General features: G+C 29.0%; 1 protein-coding gene across 1 annotated transcript in view; it reads right to left on the reverse strand.

The window, feature by feature from the left end:
• LOC106685607 (uncharacterized) overlaps positions 1-23215 on the reverse strand; it is a 214443-nt gene that overhangs the window by 57364 nt on the left and 133864 nt on the right. Inside the window, exon 3 of the mRNA XM_067046205.1 lies at positions 19048-19160. Within this exon, the coding sequence (XP_066902306.1) occupies positions 19048-19160 (113 nt within the window). The remainder of the gene's footprint in view (positions 1-19047; positions 19161-23215) is intronic.

Genomic DNA, 23215 nt, shown 5'->3' on the forward strand with positions numbered 1-23215 from the left:
CAATCCCTGATAATCCTCCGAGGCGTCTGAAAAGAAGATGGCCACGGGACCTTCTAATTTAAATTAATGTTTGAAGTACCACCGATGGGTGGTTCCTTCCCAAGATTTTCAAGTGTATATGAAACATACAACATATTTATTTTGTACAGTTGTAAATTACATTAAATAAATAATAAAAAAAAATTGATTATGGGAGGGGGGGTATAGTCTAATGCGAAAGACACCCTTAACTATAAAAAACGTTACAAATTAAAAAAAAATAAAAGATAAAATAATATTTCTTAATAAAAGATAAATGTAAACTTAATAACAAAAAAATGATGTTTATGGATATAACAAAATAAATGATTGATTTCTAATGGAAAAAAAAGAAAGTGAATTAAAGAAAAAGATGAAGAGAAAAAAAAATTGAGATAAAATAAAATTTTAGAAGGACAATAACAGAACTGATTAATATAGAAACAGGATGTCCTGCAGTAGCCTGTGCTTCAGTCTTACGGCTGTGGTTGGGTTTCCCAAGTTGTAGGTCTCTGCTCCTTTAACGGTCGGTAACTGGGAGTTGAACTTCAGGAACCTTTTTTTGATGTAATCCTCTATTATCTCTATTTGTAATTCCCCATGTAATTGGCTGTAAATGCACATTACAAAAGACTTTCCGGTTGTTACTGAAGTAGTAATTACTTAACCAACAGAAAAAAAAATAATTTTGAGAGAATAAAATAGAATATAAATTCGATGTGGCTTCTTCTTTAGCTATTTAATTAAGGGGTACAAATTGGTAAAGTTTTCATATACGATATAAATTTTATAACTATCTCATTGTCATTTACGAGCTATCGTACAATACGTATACTGAATGACTTTCGTTTTCTAAGACTTCCCTTTATTTCTCTCTTTATATTTAGCTTTACTTGGACTAATTGAGCAATTCTTAGGGAAAAATAGGAGTCATTAGGCTGTTAAATGACCTGAACGATCTCAAGTTTTCTAAAATAAGGATTTTCTACCGTCTTACTTTAAGCTTGCTCTGAATTCTATTCTAAAGCTGTATGTATATGTACATGTGGTTTTCCCAATCAATAAACAATTTGGTATGGTTGTTTTTTCTTTTATATTCGGAAAAATTTATATAAACCTAATTACACAAGAGAAAGAGGGTTATTTTTTATTATCTTCTATTTTGGCCTTTTCATATTTTTATGAGCCTATTTAGAGGAGATTTCATGTCCTCCTAAAATATTTTACCGTTTTCATACTGAAATAATTTTATATTGAGACCTAAGTTCTTTGTTGTGGGGAATAATGAGGAAGCATAAATCTTACAAAATATGATGAAAGTTTTTTTTATCTTTTAAAATGAAATATACAACTTTTTTAATGGGTTCGGTTGATATAGATTAAAATAATCCATCATTTATTTATTTTTTTTTTTTGTGTGTGTCATTCTTGCTTTCACAAAAAAAAAAAAAAAAAAAAACCTCAGAGTCATTTAAAGAGTGTTTAAACTAATCGATTTAAAATTCCTGTTACTTATTTATTTTTTTAAAAATTATATGAAACCTTATGATTTCCAACAAGGTTACCGCCAATATTTTTTTAAAATTTTTTTATCTATTGATAGATATTACAATCTTCGTAAACTTCTGAAACTCACTACTTTGTAGTGATATTTATTGAAAATTTCTAACTGAATTTATTCTCCTGTCTGTTATCATTGCTGTTGGTAAACAGGAGCGCGTTCCTGATTATTTTATAGGTTGATCGTATATTTGTTCCTTGCTATGTTTATTCGATGCCTTTTATGTAACTGCTTGTTTTATCAATATTTATTATGTATAAACATTATTGCGAAACCTTTCCAACCGTTTTTTTCTTTAATTTTATTATCTGTGTTATTAGTTCATAATTTTTATGTCTTGTATTTATATTTATGTGATCCTTGTTTAACTTTACCCAGTCCGAAAATGAAATGAAAACTATACTTTCTGCACTTTTTTTTTTTTTATATACTTGTAATATAGTTGCACTTTTTTTTGTACAAAAATAATTGTATTCCTATTTAATGTATTTAGTATAGTTTTTCATCAGCTTCAACTTTTACATTTTTAACTTACAATTAAAACGGAAACAATAATAATTAAATTTAACACTGATATTTTAAAAAAATATCAATCGAATCAATGATACAGTTCGTTGCTTTTGTTAAATATGTGAAATAAATATTAGCGTTAGTGAATTATATTGGTGTTCTTTTTGTTAGCCTGACATTATTTGAAAAACAATTCTTCTCCTAAAATAAAAGTGCACAAGATTATTAGCATATGTAAAATTCAATAGCCCACAGTTAATAATCTATAATCCAGACATAATAAATTATATTAAACATCGTTATTCGCATTGTAATAAATATTGTTACAGTTTTATTATTATTATTACGTCTTTATTTTCTCATTTTTATGCTGAAAGTTTTTTTTTTTTATATTAATTATATTCATACTTTTAATTATCTTTAAATAGCATATTGTCGCTTAGACTGCGATTCATCGTAACTCAAAAAATTCAACCTACGGTTTTATTAGTTAATTTTAATTTTTTCATATAGTTTTGCAGAATACTTATATAATTATTTCTGACAGAAATTTTTCAAAATGTCCATAGAGTGAAGCAACTTTTTGTAAATAATTTTGTTTGTTTGTTCTCTTTCTTTTTAATTTATTTTTTATTAGTGAATATATTGCTTCATTATTATTCAATTTTTTCTTATTATTTCTAGTTTTGTACATAGCTAACGTTTCATTTTTTTTATTAAAAAAAAAAATCTACCTTCTTGACTATGTTGATGATTTTGTATAGTTGAGTGAAGACGAGGAAACTATGAAACCACATTGATAAAATCTAGCAAAGAACTAAATCTTGAAATAAATATGGATATAACAAAATATATGGTTTGCAGCAGAAATGACTACCAATTCGGTGAAATACTTATAGGATAGGTGAAAATATTTGGGTTCGATGATAACATTAAAAATTTTAAATAATGTCTGTAACCGATTATTTGGTCAATTTTTTTTCCTTACACTTTTGTTTATTTTAAATGACTTTGTCCCAGAAACTTTTTTTTTTCAATTATGTACTCCTTATTAGGTTACGGACAAGTCATTTTGGAAGCCTTCCAAGAAAAACTAATGAACAATAAATATTTCGACCGTGATTGGATATTTATTTGAATGTTTATTTTATTGTAGGAAGATATTCAAGGTGGTGGTCAATATAGGTATCAAAATAGTAAAAAGAAAACTATTTATTGTTTCAACGTTTCGCCCAACTTTGCAGGGCTTCGTCGGGGCTAAATGAAAAAACAAGAACGTTATAGAATTGAGAAAATATTTTTAAAGAATGTTATGTTTATAAATAATAATAATAATGATACAAGGAAGTATATATTTAGGTGGACTAGAAACTAGTTACTAATACATACAACCTGGGGTTTCATAATACACTGACTTGTACAATAGTAACTTAGAACTTTAGAATTTTTAAACTACTGTAATATCAATAAAAGTCATCCCTTTTATGAAAAAATAAGTATTACTGTTATTACTACGTTGTTTCTATACTTGTATTTATGAGCCAATACCATTAGCTTTCATTATGAAACAGGGCCCTGGTATAATAAAGTTCTAAAATCTAAATACAGATCTAGACTAATAAATTGTTGAAAAATACTCGTTAGAAGTAGTTATAAATATGGTAAAGAGGTAGGTGTAGAAGATAGAACAGATAGGTGATGTAAATATGGCATAGGTGAGATGTAGTAATATGTAAAAGGGAGATATTAAGAAAATTAATAAAAATAACAAATAAACATTGGGGAAATAAGTCTTGAAGCAGAGATAACGAATGGGGAAAGGAAGGTCAGGTAGAAAATTTCCCAACTTCTTCCATTAACCCTTAGGAAGGGTAAGATTTTTTATAATTTATAAATATATACTTCCTTATATTATTATTTTTTATATATATATTTTATCTACATCTACTTCTACAATCTACTACAATCTACAATCTACTTCATACTGTCAACTATCTTCTTCCAGTGTTTATTTAATTGAATCAAATAAAGAGAAAAAAAACTTAATATCTTTATCCTTTAAACAAAAAAATATATTAGATTAGTTTAATCTTCTACCGCCTGATGAATTGGCTTAAGAAAATTGATCCCTCTGATGAAAAAGAGGGCCTTGGAAGCTAGCGTGATCTTTAATTAAATGAAGGACAAATGGAAAGAGAGGCATGAGAGGTGGAGATAAAGGAGCTATCTGTAAAGGGGTGTGATGCCTGCCATCTTTATATGCCATCTGGGCATATCCTTTAAGTCCTTTCAGAGATGAGGCTTATATTTCAGTCCAGCTGACAACATAATGAAACAGAAGACTGGCTGAATTTTTTTGAAAATACAATTCATTTTATTATACCCTCCTGTAAATATAATATTGGTCTCCTGATTGAGATTAGTATTGGATTTATTTTAATTGAAAGTATTTATTTAACTCCATTTGACATTTAATTTATTATTGGAAAATTCCTTTGGGTTTAAGTTTATCAAATACCAGCTTTAACAAATTGCTCACAGGTTTCACCAATACCTCAGCATGGTATAAAAATATTAGATCACAGAATTAACACATCTAATATATAAAAATAAGTATTTGCTTGTTCATATTTTATACACAGCTGTACCGTTCATCAGATTGTCGATGGGGATTTTGCTAAATGTTCAGTGTTTTCCCGGGAAGGTTATAGGTTATTTCAATTCCTCCAGTAAATAAAAAATGACTAACAAAATTAAGCATTTTTGGTGCGTAGATCAGAAACTAATTTTTTTTTTTCATGGTCATTACATACATAAAGATTTTTGTAAAATTTATGGTATATAATTATATTTTTTGGGCACGAAAGTCAAGAAAATCATGTGGGGCTCAGAGGGAACTCAGACAACTAACTTTACATTTTTGTGGTATCAAGAAGACTAACGTACCAAGTGGAACGAATCGGAAATTACTTGGTCGATTTGAATTTGAGGAATTAGATAAAATACTTCCACGAATTTAAATATATTATGTATGACATTTTATAACCTTCAAATCTAGCATCTTCATATTGTATTATTATAATCAGATCAGAGAAAACTCATCTTTCCAGAGATACTAAAACATTAAAATTCGGTCAGAGTATACAGGAGTAATAAAGGGAAATATGGAATCTAAATTATTCATCAAGTGAGAATTATTTGTATTAAGAGTTTTTTTTTGGAGTGCTGAATGTTCGATGTACGATTGTCAATTTTATTTCTAATACACTTTTTTTTCTATACTCTAATCTTCTTTTATTTTTGAAAATTAATTAGAACGTTCTCTTTGCTCAATTAATAACATGGGTTAAAAAAAATTGAAACTGTTTCACTTACCGGAGTGTGTGAATTTGATAACACATGTATATCGAGGTAAAAATTAGTTTCCGCCGTTTTCGTTCAAAAATAAAAAAAATATTGTGAAATAATGATACATATCCTTTACGTATGTAGACGAATACCACCTAGGAAGAACGGTTCATATTTTGAGGTTATTCACGAATCGAGCCAATTTTTGTGTGAAAAAAGTTGTTACTCCTCAAAATCCTTCTCTATCACTAATCCAATTATGTGGGGTCGAACTTAAATTCTTGAAAAAAAAAAAGGTTGAATCGTTGAAGAAAACTGACTTCTAAAAAAAATGAAATTTTGACTGAATTTTACCTCCAACTTGATGTTATTGTTCTGCTTAGAAAAAAAACCTTAAAGCCTTCAAAACCGTATTCTATGGGTTATGAAATGGATGCAAAATCACACCTCTGCTCTCCCCCATGCGATGACCTTCGATACAGTGCAAAAGTTTGTTATTTTCGAATGGAACATTACAAAAAGATAAAACCGATATGTTCGTCATCTCTTATTTTGGTGTTTTCGTCAGTAATACGTCATTTGCACGCCTGATCACGCTGCCCCGAATTAGTGATAGGGAATCCTTACGTTTTTTGAATGAACATTTGTTTTTTTCTTTAACCCTAATTTTTTTTATATACCTAGGTTTACGAAAGGTTGAAGCAATAAAACAAACTGCTCCTGTGAAGACAATATTATTATGTTGCGATTCTCGCGATATAATAATGCACATGCTGTTTACCCAAATAGTATCCAGCGCTTAATTACTGTCAGCGTGATAAGTTCGAGCAAATCTTTGGCTATATTTTGTTTAATGGTGTGAGATAGAGCTGAAGGTAAGAAACTGACTGCCGAGGCCAACTTTGAATCAAGCTATTTAAAATTTTATACTCTGTTATATCAGTCCTGAACTGACTCTGGGATTGGATCACCTCCCTGAGGTAAACCAAGAACGTCGGATCCTGTAGGAAAAAAAAGGTGATTTAACATGATTACTAACCACAATGCCTTCTTAAATAATTGTTCCTCAGGAAATACGGGATGTCTGGTCAGTCTATGGTCATACCTCCTTAATTCAGTCTCTTTGGAGCCAATTCAGTAGTGTCCTTTTTCAGCTATTCAAATCGTCTAGATCCATGGATTGTAGCTGTTGGGGTCAGCAGGTGCACGAGGATCAACATTTCTGTCCCCAAAGCAAACCGTCCTGTAGATCGAACCTTCGTTTGGCCATTTCACGTCCTAGAGAACCAAAACGTGATCCCCGACTAAGACACACGGGTAAGGTCATCAGCCCGGTCGGTGTGAGTTGCCTCCATTAGTCTGACGGGTCTCATAAACTCGAAGAGGGGAAGAGGGGAGGGCGACATTTTGCTTTCCGGTATGAGTGGTTAACCATTTCAGGCAATCAACCATCCAAGTACTGACCACAATTGACATACCTTACTTATATTTTATTATTTATACTCCTCCCCCTTACCGCTGGCCATAAATATTATCTAAAGTGTTGTTATTTACACTTATATACTGCCCTATTAATTAAGTACTTTATTATTTCAGAATTGGAAAATGAAAGTAGATTAAGCGAATCTCTCTTAATTAAATTAAATAGCTCATACTTAATCAGCTCTTTGAATGAAAAGTACTCTTCCTTGTTTTAATTATTTTATTTTATTTCATTAAAACCAAGAACGTTTCGGGGTTGTCAACCCCATCATCAGGTATTTGCTCTATTGTCATGTTGCAGCTTAATTCGAAGATTGTACAAGAATTTGCTAGTAATATTAATATGAATTTATTAAATATCTCTTTTATTCATTAATTTACATTGGCCTGTACTCTAAGAAGGAAATTATGAGTTTATGACAGTTGGAGGGTGATAGAAATAATGAATTGTATTTTGGATCATCCTCATTTTTGGATCATCATAATATAAGATTTATTGTGTTATAAATTTTCTTCATCCTGTTGAAGTTGTTATAGGTAATCGTTTTTATAGGTAAGTTAAACCTTGTTTTGCAAAAAATCATAAAAAATTGGAGTAATAAAATGGTTTCAGCACATTAAAATCAACTAAAATTATATTCCAATAAATTTTTTTTTTGTTCAAAATTAGCTTCAATATAATCACTAATTTAATCACTTATATTACAGCTCTAAAACTAACATACAATTATATCTTAATTCTAAATTCCTTAATATCTTACTTATTTAGCATTCTACTTTTTGTCAATGTACCTATCTGCTTATTAACTTTAAGTCATTATTTTAAATATAATTGACAGCAGATAGTATGTTCTTTACAGGTTATTTCGATTTTTATGTTTCCATCAAAATTCCTATATCAATATTATATTATATCAATTTGTTTTATTGTTACGGTTTCTCAATTATATACAGTGCGAAAATTACTGTGGTTTATGAATTAGATTCATTGACTCGTGCCTTATTAAATTCTGATCGATACTTTCCATCCTGTTTTCCCATTTATGCAGACTATTGCTTGGACATAGATAAATTTCTGTAGACTGTCTAGTTTTGTAGTGTCTAGTTTTTTGTTGCGTGATGTTAAATAATCGGGATATAATTTCGATTAAATAGCAAACAACTCTTTTACTTATCTTTTAGTCAACAGTTATTGAGTGTCCCCAAACCTGATACAAGTTGTTCAAGTGTTGTGTAAATACTCAAGTTTTCTGATTTTATATGGTAAAGACGTTCATCTTATCTGAACTTTCCCTTTGGACCCAGTACGTAACAATTGGGTTATTTAAAATCAACATAATTTAATTTGAACATTAGGAATATTTTAGAAAATATAAATAATGTAGGTTCTTTTTCTTATAATAAATAAAATACTATTCAATAATAGTAACTCATTTCTTAGTCACCTACCATGTAGTACTTTTGGCTTTGCATGTCACATGTATTCCTAAACTAGTTTAGGGAAGCGCTAGAAGCTTTCTTCTTTTTGTGGCACATGTAGGTGATTATCACCTGTACTGTACAGCTTGATTGTGTTCTACACTTTCGTATAGTTTATTTAGCTTTCAGATTCCTGTAAACACTCCGCCCAATTATTACCCTTTCCAGCGATTTCCTTTCTCACACCTACCGTTAAAGCCCTTTCATCCACCAGGCAGGGTTCATCCACTCACCGGCTCACGGCCACTATTTAGCCTCCGATTCTTTGGGGTAGAGTATTGCGAGCGGCCTTCATCCACCGAATTGTTACCAGCCCTTCACCATTTGAACTACGGCGGCCATTTCGGAAGAGATTTGGAGACTTATCTATTTTTATTCGATAAACACATTTCGACAAGCTTCTATTCTTCCACCTACTATGAGTGACTTCCTTTTTTTATTATATCAAATATCGAGTGTTTTGTTTTCTAGTGTTTATTTAATATTGGAGAGTTAATTTTTTTTTTTGTCTCTGTTCATTCTATAGGATTTTTTTATATTTAAGCATCTTAATTTTCTTTCTCTCTAGTTTATTATTATTTCTTTAATCAGAGAAAGGATCCTTTTGTTTTGTATATGTGTATATTTTAATTTAAAAAAATTGTTTGTAATACTAGGAGGGTATAGTATAGTTTAATTTATTTATATTTGTTATTATTAAATTTAGTATTAATTGGAAAGCATATTTTTCCCTGTATTATTTTGTTTCCTTGGGGATTTTCCTTTTATGTTCCTCCGTCTATTATTAAAATCGAATCAGCGATTGTGTTTTTTTTTTTTTTACCTCTGAAGTTGATTCTGGTAAAAAGTTGATATATTTTCACATATGATAGCCCCTCGCCCACACACCCACCATCCCTATTTGTGTACTTATGAATAGCATGTCACTGCTCTGTATCAGTCGGTCAGTAGTCAGTTTCTTTTCATCGTCTATTGGGATAATCAGGCTCTGGGATTTTTAATTAGCTGATGAAAATATTTTAAGGAGTACATATTTTTTCTTTAAAATCAGACATTTCTTTTAGATATAATATTACTTTTCAATTTGAGCTTTCTTGAGGACGGTGGTAGTACTTAACCCTCCTGACGTCAATCACTATTAATAGTGGCCGGGTCCCCTTATACAAGTTGTTAGAAACAAACCCAACATCTCCCGAGTCTTATTTATGCCGATCTAATGGTTCTATATATCACTGCTAACACCCACCTAGGTCTTCATATAGACGAAATTATTTTAGCCTAAAATAACTGACCTCTATAAGAGAATCTCTCGAATTGATATGTGAATGTGTTTACTGACGGCAAGAAATTTTTTTCCATGTTTATAAATGTTTTGATCAATGCATTAATAGACTAATTTAACTACTGCTCTTTTTATTGGCAATTTAAAAATATATATTGAGTTTTTATGAGCTAATATAATAACTATTTATTTAATTTATTAATATTTGCTTAAGTACGATCATTTTAATGTTTTATGTATTAATAATAAAAGAAATATGAGTGCATGTGTTTATATTTTAACGCTTTAGTTGTGAAAGAGGACTATGATAGTAACTGTACACTGACGGAATAAACAGCAATGATAAAACCATTAAAATTTATAATAATGAATACATCTACCTAAGTAAATAGTGAAACAAAAAAAAATAGACTTAAAAAAATATATAATAGATGTATAGTAGTGGTCATACTGAAGGAATTTTTAGCTAATAATAAAAATCTGAATCATAATGTATACATTTATTATGAACTTTCACATTCGACAGGGTATTGTGTTAATAATTTATGATGTGTATTTTTTGGATTTGATAAGGGAGCGCGGTAGCCACGGGGTAAAGCGCGTTGATACTAACTCTAAGGATCCGAGTTCGAATCCGGATGAGCTGAAAAATGTTATTTGTTTTATTGTAGCCACGAGTCAACTCCCGTGGGTTCTGGAGCCCTCCTTGGGGTCCACCCAGCCTCAAATTGGGTACCCTTAATTGGGTAAAAATCTGGCGGTCGAGTGTGTGATTCTGACCAAACCCCACCACCTTTTGCACAACCGTTGGTCTAGTAACGGTACTTCTTTATAAAGTACTGATGAACCCTTCATGGGTTGTAGTGGTACAGATTTTTAAAATTTTTTTTGTAAAATAAAGCAAAATTTCTTTTAGTATGGTTGTTAATTAATGAAGAACAACGTTATCAGTTACTTATTAATTACAATTTTTTCTTTCATTGGTTTCTTCTTACGCTGTTCGTTGATTGTCTTGAAGTTCTAGTAAAAAAAATAAAACATTGGATTAAACGTGGGTGGACAAGCTGGCGTTTTCTGACAAGTAAAAAATGTTTATATTTTTTTGCATCTTTTATTGTTTTTGTTTTGATGTTATATTTGATCTTATGTTATATTTAGCCTTTGTTCGAGGGTTGTTAGACCTTTAAGATTGTCGTCAAATATTCTTTCATAGTAAATTGCTAAAGTCGAGAGAGAACTAAACGTTTTTATTGGAGAATTTATTTTAAAAAAATAAACTATAATATTCTTGAATAGAAATAATTCTAGTCTGGTTAAGTTGTCATAATTGGAAAATAATTTTTCTTTTTCGTCAATTTACAAGATTATTTATAAGTTCTTTTTTCGTTGGTTAATTAAAAACATTTTATAATGTTTTTTTTAAATTTGGATCATATTCATAGAACTATTTTTCACTAATTCTAATAATTATTTTAAATTATATTACTATTATTTGTCATCAAGAGAACCAATTTTGTACTGATACGTATAAAGGATTAAAGTCCAAAAAATGTCGATGTTGAGTTAAGTACATAATCAGACTCTGAAAAACAACTCTATCGATTGATATAAATGATTTAAGTTGTATATTAAATTTTAAATCATTATAATATCCTGGTTAAAACCGTATTGAATGAATAAATTTTTATAGAGAATTTTTTGAACTTTATTTTTCGTCTCCTGAAAACCCTTTTTTTTAAAATTTATTTTCAAGTAAAATTTTTATATTTTATATTATATTTAATTATCACTAAACGAGGAAGAAATCGTAAGATATTTTTTATAATGAATTATTATAATTTTATTTTACTATTCTCATTAGCATTAAACCAATATTTTTCTTATGAAATACGATAATTATTCGTACTTGAAACCTACGTTCTGACAACTCAGATAACTTATCTCAAGTTTTTAAATGATTTAGTGGCTCATCTTATGTAAATAAAGTTATCTTTTTTTTTATCAGTTTAAATAAACAATTAAAAATTATTTTATAATTTCACAACGTTTATATTAAAAATAATAAATTTGAATATTAAAATTAAGATTCATTAGATGTCATGATAAAAGATTTTAATCTATATTATGATCATTTTACGATTAAGTGGTATTGTTCAGGTCTTGTTTGTAGCTTGGACAGTTCTTAACTGATGTAAAAATATTTCACATGAATTATTCTATTGATTTATGTATTTATTTTTATGAATCTTTCTATACGTATATATCAACAGTCAAGAAAGAAATACCTATATTAATAGTGTCTTACCTTTCTCTTATTGATTTAAAAATATTTTTAGTTCAGTATAACATCTATTTTTGGTTTAAGTATGAAATTATTTAAATACACTTATTTCATTTTTTTTGCTCTACAGACCTTATAGATCTTTGGCTGCCCAAACCAGCCTTCTTCATGCTTGCCCATCTTGGGCAGTAGGTTTCCAGTTTTCTGTATGCACCTTATTCGCATCTTTGTTGATTCTCTCTATCCATCTGGTTTTTGGCCTCCCACGTTACCTCTTGCCTACTACACAGGCATTTATTGTTGTGTGGAGACGTTCTGATGGACTGCTTCTAGCCACATGTCCCGTCCATCTTAATCTCCTTGCCTTCATATCATGAGATATTGACTGACCAGTCTCTGCAAGCAGTTCATTGTTAGTTCTTCTCCCCCATTTGTTAAGGCTCTGATCCCAGATCGCTCCTGTACTTGCACGGAGGACTCCGTTCAAATCTCTCGATTCTGCTTTTAAGGCTAGTTATTAATAAGGGTAAAGGTAATTTGATGGTATTTGTTGAAATTTGTTTTAATCCTCCAATTACGACACCATTCTTCGAGGGTTGTGACATGGAATTGAAGAGTTTGGGATGCTTTTCTGAGTTTTTTGAGTCTTTGTTTATTTTTGTGCCTATTTTATTCTTTATTATTATTCCATTCAAAACTTCTCAATTTCATTATTTATTTTATTACAGTATTTTATAAAAGCTGTATATAAAATCAGAAATTAACTCATAAGGCGTTTGTGAACTGGTAAATTTGGTTACTTTTGGCTAGTTAGTTAATTTCTGATTATATATTATTATATATAAATACTTTGATAAAATATCATTTTAAAATGAATAATGAAATTGTGAAGGTTTGACTGAAAAAAAAATATGATCATTTAGATGTAAAAAAGAAATATGGAGTGGAGTTTGCAGCACCTAATAATGCATTTATTTGGTAAGGGTAGGTTAAAAAATTAATTATTTCTAGTTCAAGGCTAGTTTTATCTTCATAAAAGCAACATAATAGTTATTTCTTTATAAACGATAAAAAATAATACTTAAATTTGAAAGAAAACAACAGTTAAACTTAAATTGTCCTTCAATAATTTCAAACTCATCGTTTTCGTCGTTATTGGTCCATGATATCTGGTTCAGAAAAAGAAAACTATATGTCATTTTTTTATTATCGTGTATTGGACATTAATGTTCATTACGTATATGAAATATCTAGGTTATAGGATATTTATCTATTTTATTATTTTAGATTTTATAACATGATATTTTAATCGTAAAAATGTTTAAAGTTTACTAAATGTTTGAGCTTGACGTCAAATATAGTGTAAATATTTTTCAAATTCTGCTTAGGTAAAAGGCATAACATGTGCTTAGCTGTAAACATAGAATATATAAACTCGTACTAAATTTAGGATCATAGAGCTTTTTATTTTTTCTTTGAATTGGGAACCTAAAGTATGTCAAGGATTTATAGTCGGTCTCTGCCATCATTTGTTCTCCACTCGTTACTATTCATATCTAAAAATATTTATTTGTTACTTATTAAAAAATATATTAATATTCAAGATCATGATTATTATTGTATTAATTAGAATGTTAGACTAATGTATACCTGATAATAGCTTAGTTATTTAATAAGACACCACATTTTTATTATACAAACAATATAACAATGGATAGTCTATAAAATGTATACATAAAAAAATAATACATTTTACAGAAGTTATAGTAATATATGCTGAGTTATAGGTAGCATGTAACGAAAAAAAAATTGTAATACACTTCACTTTTTAATTATAGTGAAATGTATTAGCAGCACTAAAATAATTTAAATGTCAAATAAAATAAGACAGTAACAAATTTAGCATAATTAAGCCGTGTTTACATTTAGCAGCTTTGTAAATATTTGACAGTTTTAATTCTTTTAAATTTTTTTTTAATATCTTTATTGAAATTTACAACTATATATTACATAATACATATATTAAATATGATCTTAGTTAATATGGAGTGTTACAGGCGTGTAGAGGAACTACACATTGGTAGCACTCTAATGACATTTTACATTAGCTGGTCTCGTGGCCATCTTCTTTTCAGGTGCCTCGAAGGATTGTCAGGAATGGAAGAGGATGCAAGGTTAGAAACCAGGGGGTTTGACTTTTAAAAATCAAAGTTAATTTGTGTTAAATAATTTAGCAAACATGAAAAAAGTTCTTTGTTCTCTTTTTCGATTTTTTAAAAAAATTAAACTTTACAAAACGTATTCTAACACTTCCAGAAAGCGTAGGTGCTTTTTGAAACTTTGATTGATGTTTTCATTTAAATGTGACAGGGTTGTAATACTTTCTGGCCTGAAATAACCTTTCAGACACCCTTAAAATACACAGGGTCGGTTGCACCAATCTCCGGTGAAACTAAGATTTATATAACTTGGAAATGTCCGGGAGTTTAGTAGTTTAGCTTAGCGACCTGTTTTTTGGTTTACAGTTTTGTTAACCGGGTTACCAAGGTTACCTAAAAATTTCTGAAAGCATCCTTCATCCGACCACTGTAAATTATGACTTAATCGAGGACAAAATACTTTTTTTTCATTACTGGCTGAGCAAAGAATTCTTTGATGTCATCGTCGTTTGTCAAATCGTCTATATCGATCAAATTTATTTTATTGAATTTGGAAAGAGGCGGAGTAATACATATACCTTGCTTGACAACAGATCCAAATGGAAATATGGAAGGTTTCTAGTATGGTTACCTACCTAAATGTAGATCGGTAAATTTTACTACCAGATTTGAAGGTTAACGTTTTTAGTGCAGGAGATAATTATTGATTTTACTAATCGTAGTTTAGATGGTGCACACGCCCCTTATAGAACTTAAATAATAATTTTGAAGGCAAAGACATTGTATATCTTTTGGAGAAGGGAAATAATTATAAGCCACACGAATGAGATTTTATTTTTGTAGTTAATCTAGTCGTGCAGCTATCTTTGAACGTTTCTTTTGATTTTCCTATTTTTGAAGACTAAGTGGAGAAACAGGTGTGCAAAAAACTTGAATGTGTAAACTACGAAATGCAAACTGTTAAGACTCAATTTTTGTTTTTAAATTAGTTATGTAACAATTATTATTAATCTATAAAAGCACATTAACTGCTGAGAGCTTATTTATTCATGAAAACAGAATTTGCCCGTCAATAATTAATTTTTTTATTTTTAATTTTTTTTTGTCATTGTCCTGGGCCTTCATATTTACTACTTGTGTCTATTGTAGTATTACTGATGAAATTGGGTATGAATAATTTATACTAAGTCAAAATTTAGTCATAAATCTTCAATTTTTTTTTATTAATGTGGAATAATTAACTATATTAAAAATAATCTTTAATGATTTGAAGTCTGTTTAAAATGGATTAAAGCTTTTAGGATGAGGTGAATACGAGTGTGTCGTTCGCAAAGAGAACCAGCCCGACCTCACTGATGGTAGAGTTGTTTTGGACATTCGATACACAGCATAAACCTTTTTATTTATTTGACAGTTTATTCGTAAAATAGAACCAACAGTAACGTACATATAAAAAAGAGGGAGAGATGGACTATATAAATAATAAAAGATATATATAAAAAAGAAAAATTGAAGACGAAAGCGAAACCTAAATTTAAACATTGGGTTTTAAATAATCTCTTGTATGATGAATTTTTGGATTCTACGTCTGTTGAAACGCAACACCTCAGAATTTGAGGGGAGGTTAATTTATTTCTTGGTTATTATTGAAAACAATAAATCAAAACTAAGTTTAATGCATTGAATATTTACAATTTTTAATTTCAATGTAATATTTTGCGATAGCGATACCAGAACACTCAGGATTTTTCATTCATCTTTAAAAATGGTCGAGATAAAGCCGTTGGAAACCTCTAATCAAGCAAAGTTGTGAAATGGAAAGATGGATGGTAGTGAGGAGATTTGCATATCATCGTCGAGTGACTTATAATATTGGTTCCAAGTCTCCAACAATTCGCCAAGTATTTCCAGAACAAACCGCGGACGGCGAGTAGACTTCTACTTTCTATTTCTAATAATTTAGATGAAGGATATTCACTATAGCTTAAAAAAATTGTTAGATGAGTTAGATTGAAAGGATTTTATGATTGGAGAATTTTGTCGGGGGGTGCGGTCATCAAAGAACAACATAAATAAACAAAACTATATTTATTTATTTTATGCCGACGTTTGAAAGGATTTTAATATATTGTAACAATTGAACATTAATAATTAATAATTACTAAACATGGCGTTTATTTATGGAAATCTGCAGGTCAAACCTTTCACCTGAAAAGATAAGTACAGTACCTCTGTAATATGAGAATGAATAAATCCATTCTTCTGGATATAATTATATTAAACAATGGTATAAAGAACGAAAAAGTATTGAAAAATACAAAGGGGGGGGGGATAATATGGAACCCCTTAATGTTTGGGCCTAAGGTTCCTTCTCTAACGATTTGCTATTGAACTAGTTTTGGCACCTGTTGAGACAAGATTTTTAGTTTTCAAAAAATTTTATGTAATAAGTTACATTAATTACTACTTGTAGTATGTTTTAGTAGAATGTGATTGTTATAAACTAGTTCACTTACCGATAGTCACAGCATTTTTCCAAAATGGAGATGTTAGTGACATTTACTTTTTTTCCTTCTTACTACAATCATTTTATTTATTTTTTTTATTAACTTTTCCTTAGTAAAATATTCCTTTCTACATTTCGGACTATCCGTCCATCTTGAGGTATTGATTCACAAATAAGTGCTGTATATTATTGTATATAACATTTAAAGTAATTAATCATCTTGAAAAAAATTCAACATTTATTTTCTTTACAATTAATTTGTTTATTATAGGTAATTTTTCACCTTTTTTTGTTTATTGGTATATCAAAATTTCGATTATAAATCGCACAAACGGTGACCATTAAATAACATTTTAAGAAAATTGATGCTAAAAACAAATTAAGAAAGATAAACATTTTACTTAATTTATTTTTTTGTATCAATTTCCTTAAATGTTAAACTATTAACACCTACGTATTTACATATTTAATTATTAATTTTTTTTTAAAGATTTCTAATCGAAATTTTGTCAAGTTTTAAACTGTGATCGAATCATACTTATCACAATTGTTTTTAAAATGAACAGTACGATGTTGGTAGCATGGAAAACTTTCAAGATGTATAACTGCATTAATTTGAATGCTCTTTTTAAATAATTAAGATTTCCATTACTTGTCTTATTTTTAATTGAACAAGATGCGTGATGACTAATTGAAATTTCAATTGGACATTGTGCGCATAGTGGATAGTGTATTTTTAATCCAAAATTAAAGTTTTAAAAATTAATAAAGCTCTAAAAAAATAGGGTGATTTTGATTTAAATTTGGCAAAATAGCCTGTAAAACATTGTTTTAAATTTTGATGTGAGGTATGAATTTTTATTTATGATTGTCCTTAATGATGGCCGTATTGGCCGAAACATTGGACTATTGATATAATAAAGAATGTTGAGACTTAATAAGGATACCATTTGATTTATTTAATAGATAAATACTAGTCTTAAGAATTTTAATAAATTATATAAAATAAAGTTTCTATTTAGGTTAACGAGGGGCAGAAATGGGCAAAAATTAGCTATGGAGGGAACTAATAGCTAAAATTGCCTCAGAAACGATATTTATTCATGAATGAATCATTGATAAATAAATATTGTAACCATGGCAATTTCAGCCATTAGTTTTAACTATTGCTAATTTTTAGAAACGACTCTTATTCATGAATGAACCATTGATAAATAAATATCGTAACCATGGAAATTTTAGCTATTTGTTTAAATTATAGCTAATTTTTGCACAAGACTGACTAGGGGGTACCTACTATCGGAACAAACCCAGTTTACAAATTCTACAACTATTCATTTAATCGTAATACTCGTTGCTCAAATGATATAACTGTAATTACATGTATTCTGTAGTTTATATTGTATTATTTTTATGCATTGTTTTATTTTTGTTAAGTATAAAGTGTGGGTACGACACTGTAACTCCGATTAAAGTCTGGATGATTTTATGCAGATAGCATTTTTAATGTGTTCTTTTTTTTTCTTAAAAATTCGTTCTTCATTTGTTTAACTCATTTTTTTACGATCCATTTTTATTATTCTATCTTATATGTAAAATAAACTATTATACGGTATTTATGTGAAAAATGAAATATTACACGGTGATCATATGTAAAATAAAATATTACACGGTGATCACTAAAATCTTTTTTAATATTGTAGAGAGATAAAATTATTATTTCTACTCTCTTAAAAAACACAACATTATATATAGTGCAAGAAAATAACGTGCGATGTATACCATAATTTTTTAACGTTTCGGTCTTTTTTATTGGTCAGTTTCAAACATTTTCTTTTTTACCCCATTCACTGTAACAAAATGTATTATAAAATATACATCACCCTGAAGTATTCATCTTAATTTATTGAAAATAAGGTTTATTTCCAGTTGTTTTTTTAGTAAGGTTATTTTGTCTCGGGGATTTCATATCTACAATACAATACAAAAATATATTTTTACAATCTTATGTTATTGTAAAACATTTATGTAGCGCAAGAAAATAATTTGGAGCTATAGCCCTTTCATTTCATTCTATCAATATCATGTTTTTTATTTGAAGATGCTTAGGGTGCGAGGAACAAAATAATTTTTAACCATTTATTGATAGTTAAAAAATATTTTTTTCTTCTTGTCCTCACACCTGACCATGTTCCTCAATTTTTTAAAATTTATTATGTTCCTTTGGTATCAACAAACTGAAAAATAACCCTCGATGTACTTAATTAGTTGGAGAACCCACAAATAAATTTCTATTTAGACCCAATATAATGTAGCTATTCAGTTAAAAAGAAAATGGATTTTCATATAACTAACTAATTTCTACTCTACATGCACACATACAAACATTCCTTATCCTAGTGATTGTTGACAGTGACTAACCTGCTCTTTCTGCCTGAGTAAGGCCTCTAGCCTGTCCAACTCCTCCCTGAGTGACCAGATCTCTCTCTTGAGGTGCTCGTTCTCCCGCCGCAGCTTCTTCAGCTCGTTCTGCCCTAGAGAACCGACCATACTATTATTAGAGCCAGCCGAACTCCTCCACCTCCGATAGTTCACTAATAATATCCAATCCCTACTCCATGCCGGCTGTAAACACCTCCCTGTTCCAGCCGCACAAATCTTACTTGCTCATTTTGTCTTGTTGTTTTCTTACTGTCAGGATTAATTAGTTCGGCCTAACGAATGGAATTGTATTTTAAGGATCTCTGGCTAAGGCCGATTGATGCTCAATAGAAAGAGCCTTGAAGGTAGTGCGCAGAAAGTACAAGGGCTTAAACGTTTTAGAATTAATGTTATTAACATTTATATATTTTTAATACTTATTACCTTTTATATATAATTATTGCTTTTTATATTTATACATTACTTTTTTTCTTTTTTTTTTAATTTAATTTTTTTATTTCATATTTATTATCTTTATTTTTATGTATGCGTATACTTATGTGCGAAAATAAAATAGATTTTCATGTATATTTACTGTTATTTTCTTTACAAATTTTATTATTTATATTTTTATTTTAAATTATTATTTAGATAAATAATGAAAAGAATAATAAGAAAAAAAATGTAGTAAGACAGTCCCGATGGCAGTCAATGAAGGAATTAAAATAGTAGAAAAAACTATTTATTGTTAACCAATTTCGCCACAGTTTGCAAGGTTTCGTCAGGGCTAAATGAAAATAAGATACAAACATTGTAAGAATTGACAGAACATTAAAATAAATATAAATATAAAATAAATAATAATAATAATTTAAGGAAGTATACATATATGGACTAGTAACTAGTAACTAGTTACTAGTTATAGTTTCATAAGTGATCACACCTGGCTGTATTTATTAGTAACTAGTTTCCAGTCCACCTATATCTATACTTCCTTAAATTATTATTATTATTTCTTTTATATATTTTATAAACCTAGCAATTTTTTTTTTTTTACATATTTTCGTATTTTCTGAGTATATTTATATTAATGTTCTGTCAATTCTTACAATGTTTGTATCTTGTTTTCATTTAGCCCTGAAAACCCTGCAAAGTTAGTTGAAAAGTTGGTTAACAATAAATAATTTTATTCTATTATTTTGGTGCTTTCACTAACCCGGATTATCAATAAGGAAAAAGGATAAAAAAAGAAAAGATGGAAAAAATCATTTATTACTATAATGTATTAGAAATTTACTGCCTACAAGTTATAGAAATAATAAAAAAAAATGTCTAACTAGATATAAGTATGCTCTGTATTTAGGAACCCTATACAGTTGGATAGCACAACGTTTTGGAATAGTTTTTTCTCTAACCTTTTTAAATAAAGATTTTGTTTTCAAGACAATAAGATTAAATGAAAATATTATAATGCAGTTAGGAAAATTTAATTAATTAAAAATAAATTATAATTAATAGAAAATATTTGTTAATAAAATAATGTTATTGAAGACTAGAGGGTTATCTTCTGTCCGCCGAAAGGCTGGCAAAATTCCATTTTAAAAATTATAATCAAATCGTTATCGATCGATGAGCTTTGAAGGTTAATAATCATTATGTATATAAACACATGGGTATATTATTATTAAGGGTGGTTATGACACTGTAGCCCTGGTTAAGGTCTGGATTATTCGATACAGAAAACATTTTTCACTTGTTCCTTTTTTCACAGAAAGTTTTCTTATGTTAAAATTTTTTTTCGAACAATTGTTATTATTCCACCTTATATGTAAAATAAAATATTATACATTTAAAAGTTTTTTATTTAAGAGAATAATAATACTGGCTACCAAAATAAAGGGCAATAAGTATCAGCGTTTTAATTATTCATTTATAGCATATATACAGACTAAACGAAAAAACAAAACAAATTAAATAATAAAAATAATCGTAAAAAATCATTAAATCGATATAATATAAATTGATTGAATAATAACAGTATAATTAATACACAAGAAAAGAAAATTAAGTTTTAGTAAAAATAAAATAAATATATCTCTATTCCAAAACCAAGTGGTTCCTATTTTCATTTATACATTATTGGTTTTATTTACATAAGTAAAACTTGATTATCATGAGGTGAAAGAATTTATTCCGAAATGTGATTTAATTGATTTGGAATAAAATATTTTTATTTCAAAATAATCTAGTACACATTCCTGTTTTTGCTATGCCACACCAAGTACGAGATATTATGCCATTCATCCTCTTACAACCCAATATAAATTAATTTTCGTTGTAAATTAATTCATTATGTCTAATATGGCTTAGATATATATGTGTAAAGATATGATTCTTATCCATTTTACTTATGTTGTACAGAGAATATTTCGGTGTGTCTCCCATCCCAATGAATAAAGGAGCCCAATGCGTAAAAACTTAAGTATTAAAACCGTATTGAATTTTTTGGGGTATCGCAGCTTAAGCGACCATATACTATTTAAAAATAATTAAATTTCCATTTATAATAAATGTAAAAAAAAAACTTTTAACTTAAAAATAAGACCACGATTGAAAATATAAGTACGTAATAATGATAATAAAACCTTTGTAATCTATATTGTAAATGACTATACTAGAACTCTATAAACAGTGACAATATTCATTTAAAAGCAAGTAATGAAATTTGACATAATATATGATAAATAACTTGTACAGTGCCGAAAATAGTCAAATGAATGTTAACATTTTTTTATTGGTAAAGTATTTTTAGCCTGAATTTAATTAAGGATTTCTGTGAACATACATAGATATTAGTCCATTTTGCCGACCTTAAGACAGACCAATGGAATAATTCTTACAATTACTATTATTCCTCTATATCAAACCTTTTTGATTTTCAAATGAAATTTTAAAGGGGCAGCCAATCTGTGGAGGAAGCTGATATTCTAGGATTCTATCAGGACCAAGAAGACTACGAGTATACGTGTACCGTGTGTGACGCGTACCGAGTGTGACGCTTACCGGTTATAGACATAGTACGTATAATTAAGAGGAGTATCCAGGGCATATTAGTAATCGGAGTTAATTTCTGTTTAGACCTACCAGCCACTTAATAAGCCCCGTCATCGACAGCTAACACAATACCGTTTCACCCATCTGTATCCGCCATATTTACTTTTCTCAGTCCCCCTTCTTAAAATGGTTCAAATACAGTCAAAGATATTGATTTGATCAATTCTTACTATTCCTCCGCTTAATATCAAACTTTACATATCCGTAGGATTTAGAAGCAATAAAAAAGGGAAGAAGTAGTTCTTGCTGTATCGGTTTGTGTATGTATCTTCATGTTACGAATTATGTTTTGTCAAGGATATTTCTCATCTAAACTTCATTCGGCCTTTCAGTCGTAATTTTTCGTGAAATCGTTTGTAGTGTGTCTTTACGTGGTGCACGCGGTCTGTACTGTGGAGGTGTGAAGGTTTCTATGTAAACTTGTACCGCTAATGCAGCTTTGTAATGTCATGTTTCATTTATTTCTAGTTTATATTTGCAGGCGTTTTTGGTTCCCCTAAATATATATAGACTAATTACAAATGCGCTTAATTAGTGAGTATAAATTTCCGATTTATGACAATTTCAGTTTTAGAGTTTGAAGTAATCTTGAATTTATTTTTGGTGCGGTGGGCTCATGTTATTCTTCTTTCACACCTCAGGTCAGCTTGTTGTTGCGTATCTGTGATTATTGTAAATTGGAGAACTAATTGTAATTTCTCTTCGTTTAGTTGACTTATTCAAAGTTTACAGCCAACTATCAAGTATGAAGTTATGTTTGGTGACTTTAGAAAATCTGTGAGATGTATTCAGGGTTCATAATATTAAAGAAAAATCATTTTGGTTCTTTATTTGTTTTAGTGAGATTTATTTTTTTATTATAAAATATCAATCAACAAGACTAAGGAAAAACCGTATGAACCACACTAATCCCACAATTTTAAATAAAAATTTATATAACAACAATTTTATTTTATTGAGGTGTAGATAGTTGACCGTAGATTAATGCTTGAAGACGTTTGTCGGGGGGTGCGGTCAGCAAAGAACAACATAAATAAACAAAACCATATTTATT

Source organism: Halyomorpha halys, unplaced genomic scaffold (genome assembly GCF_000696795.3).
Source record: "Halyomorpha halys isolate HHAL.00 unplaced genomic scaffold, Hhal_1.1 Scaffold715.1, whole genome shotgun sequence".
NCBI lineage: Eukaryota > Metazoa > Arthropoda > Insecta > Hemiptera > Pentatomidae > Halyomorpha > Halyomorpha halys.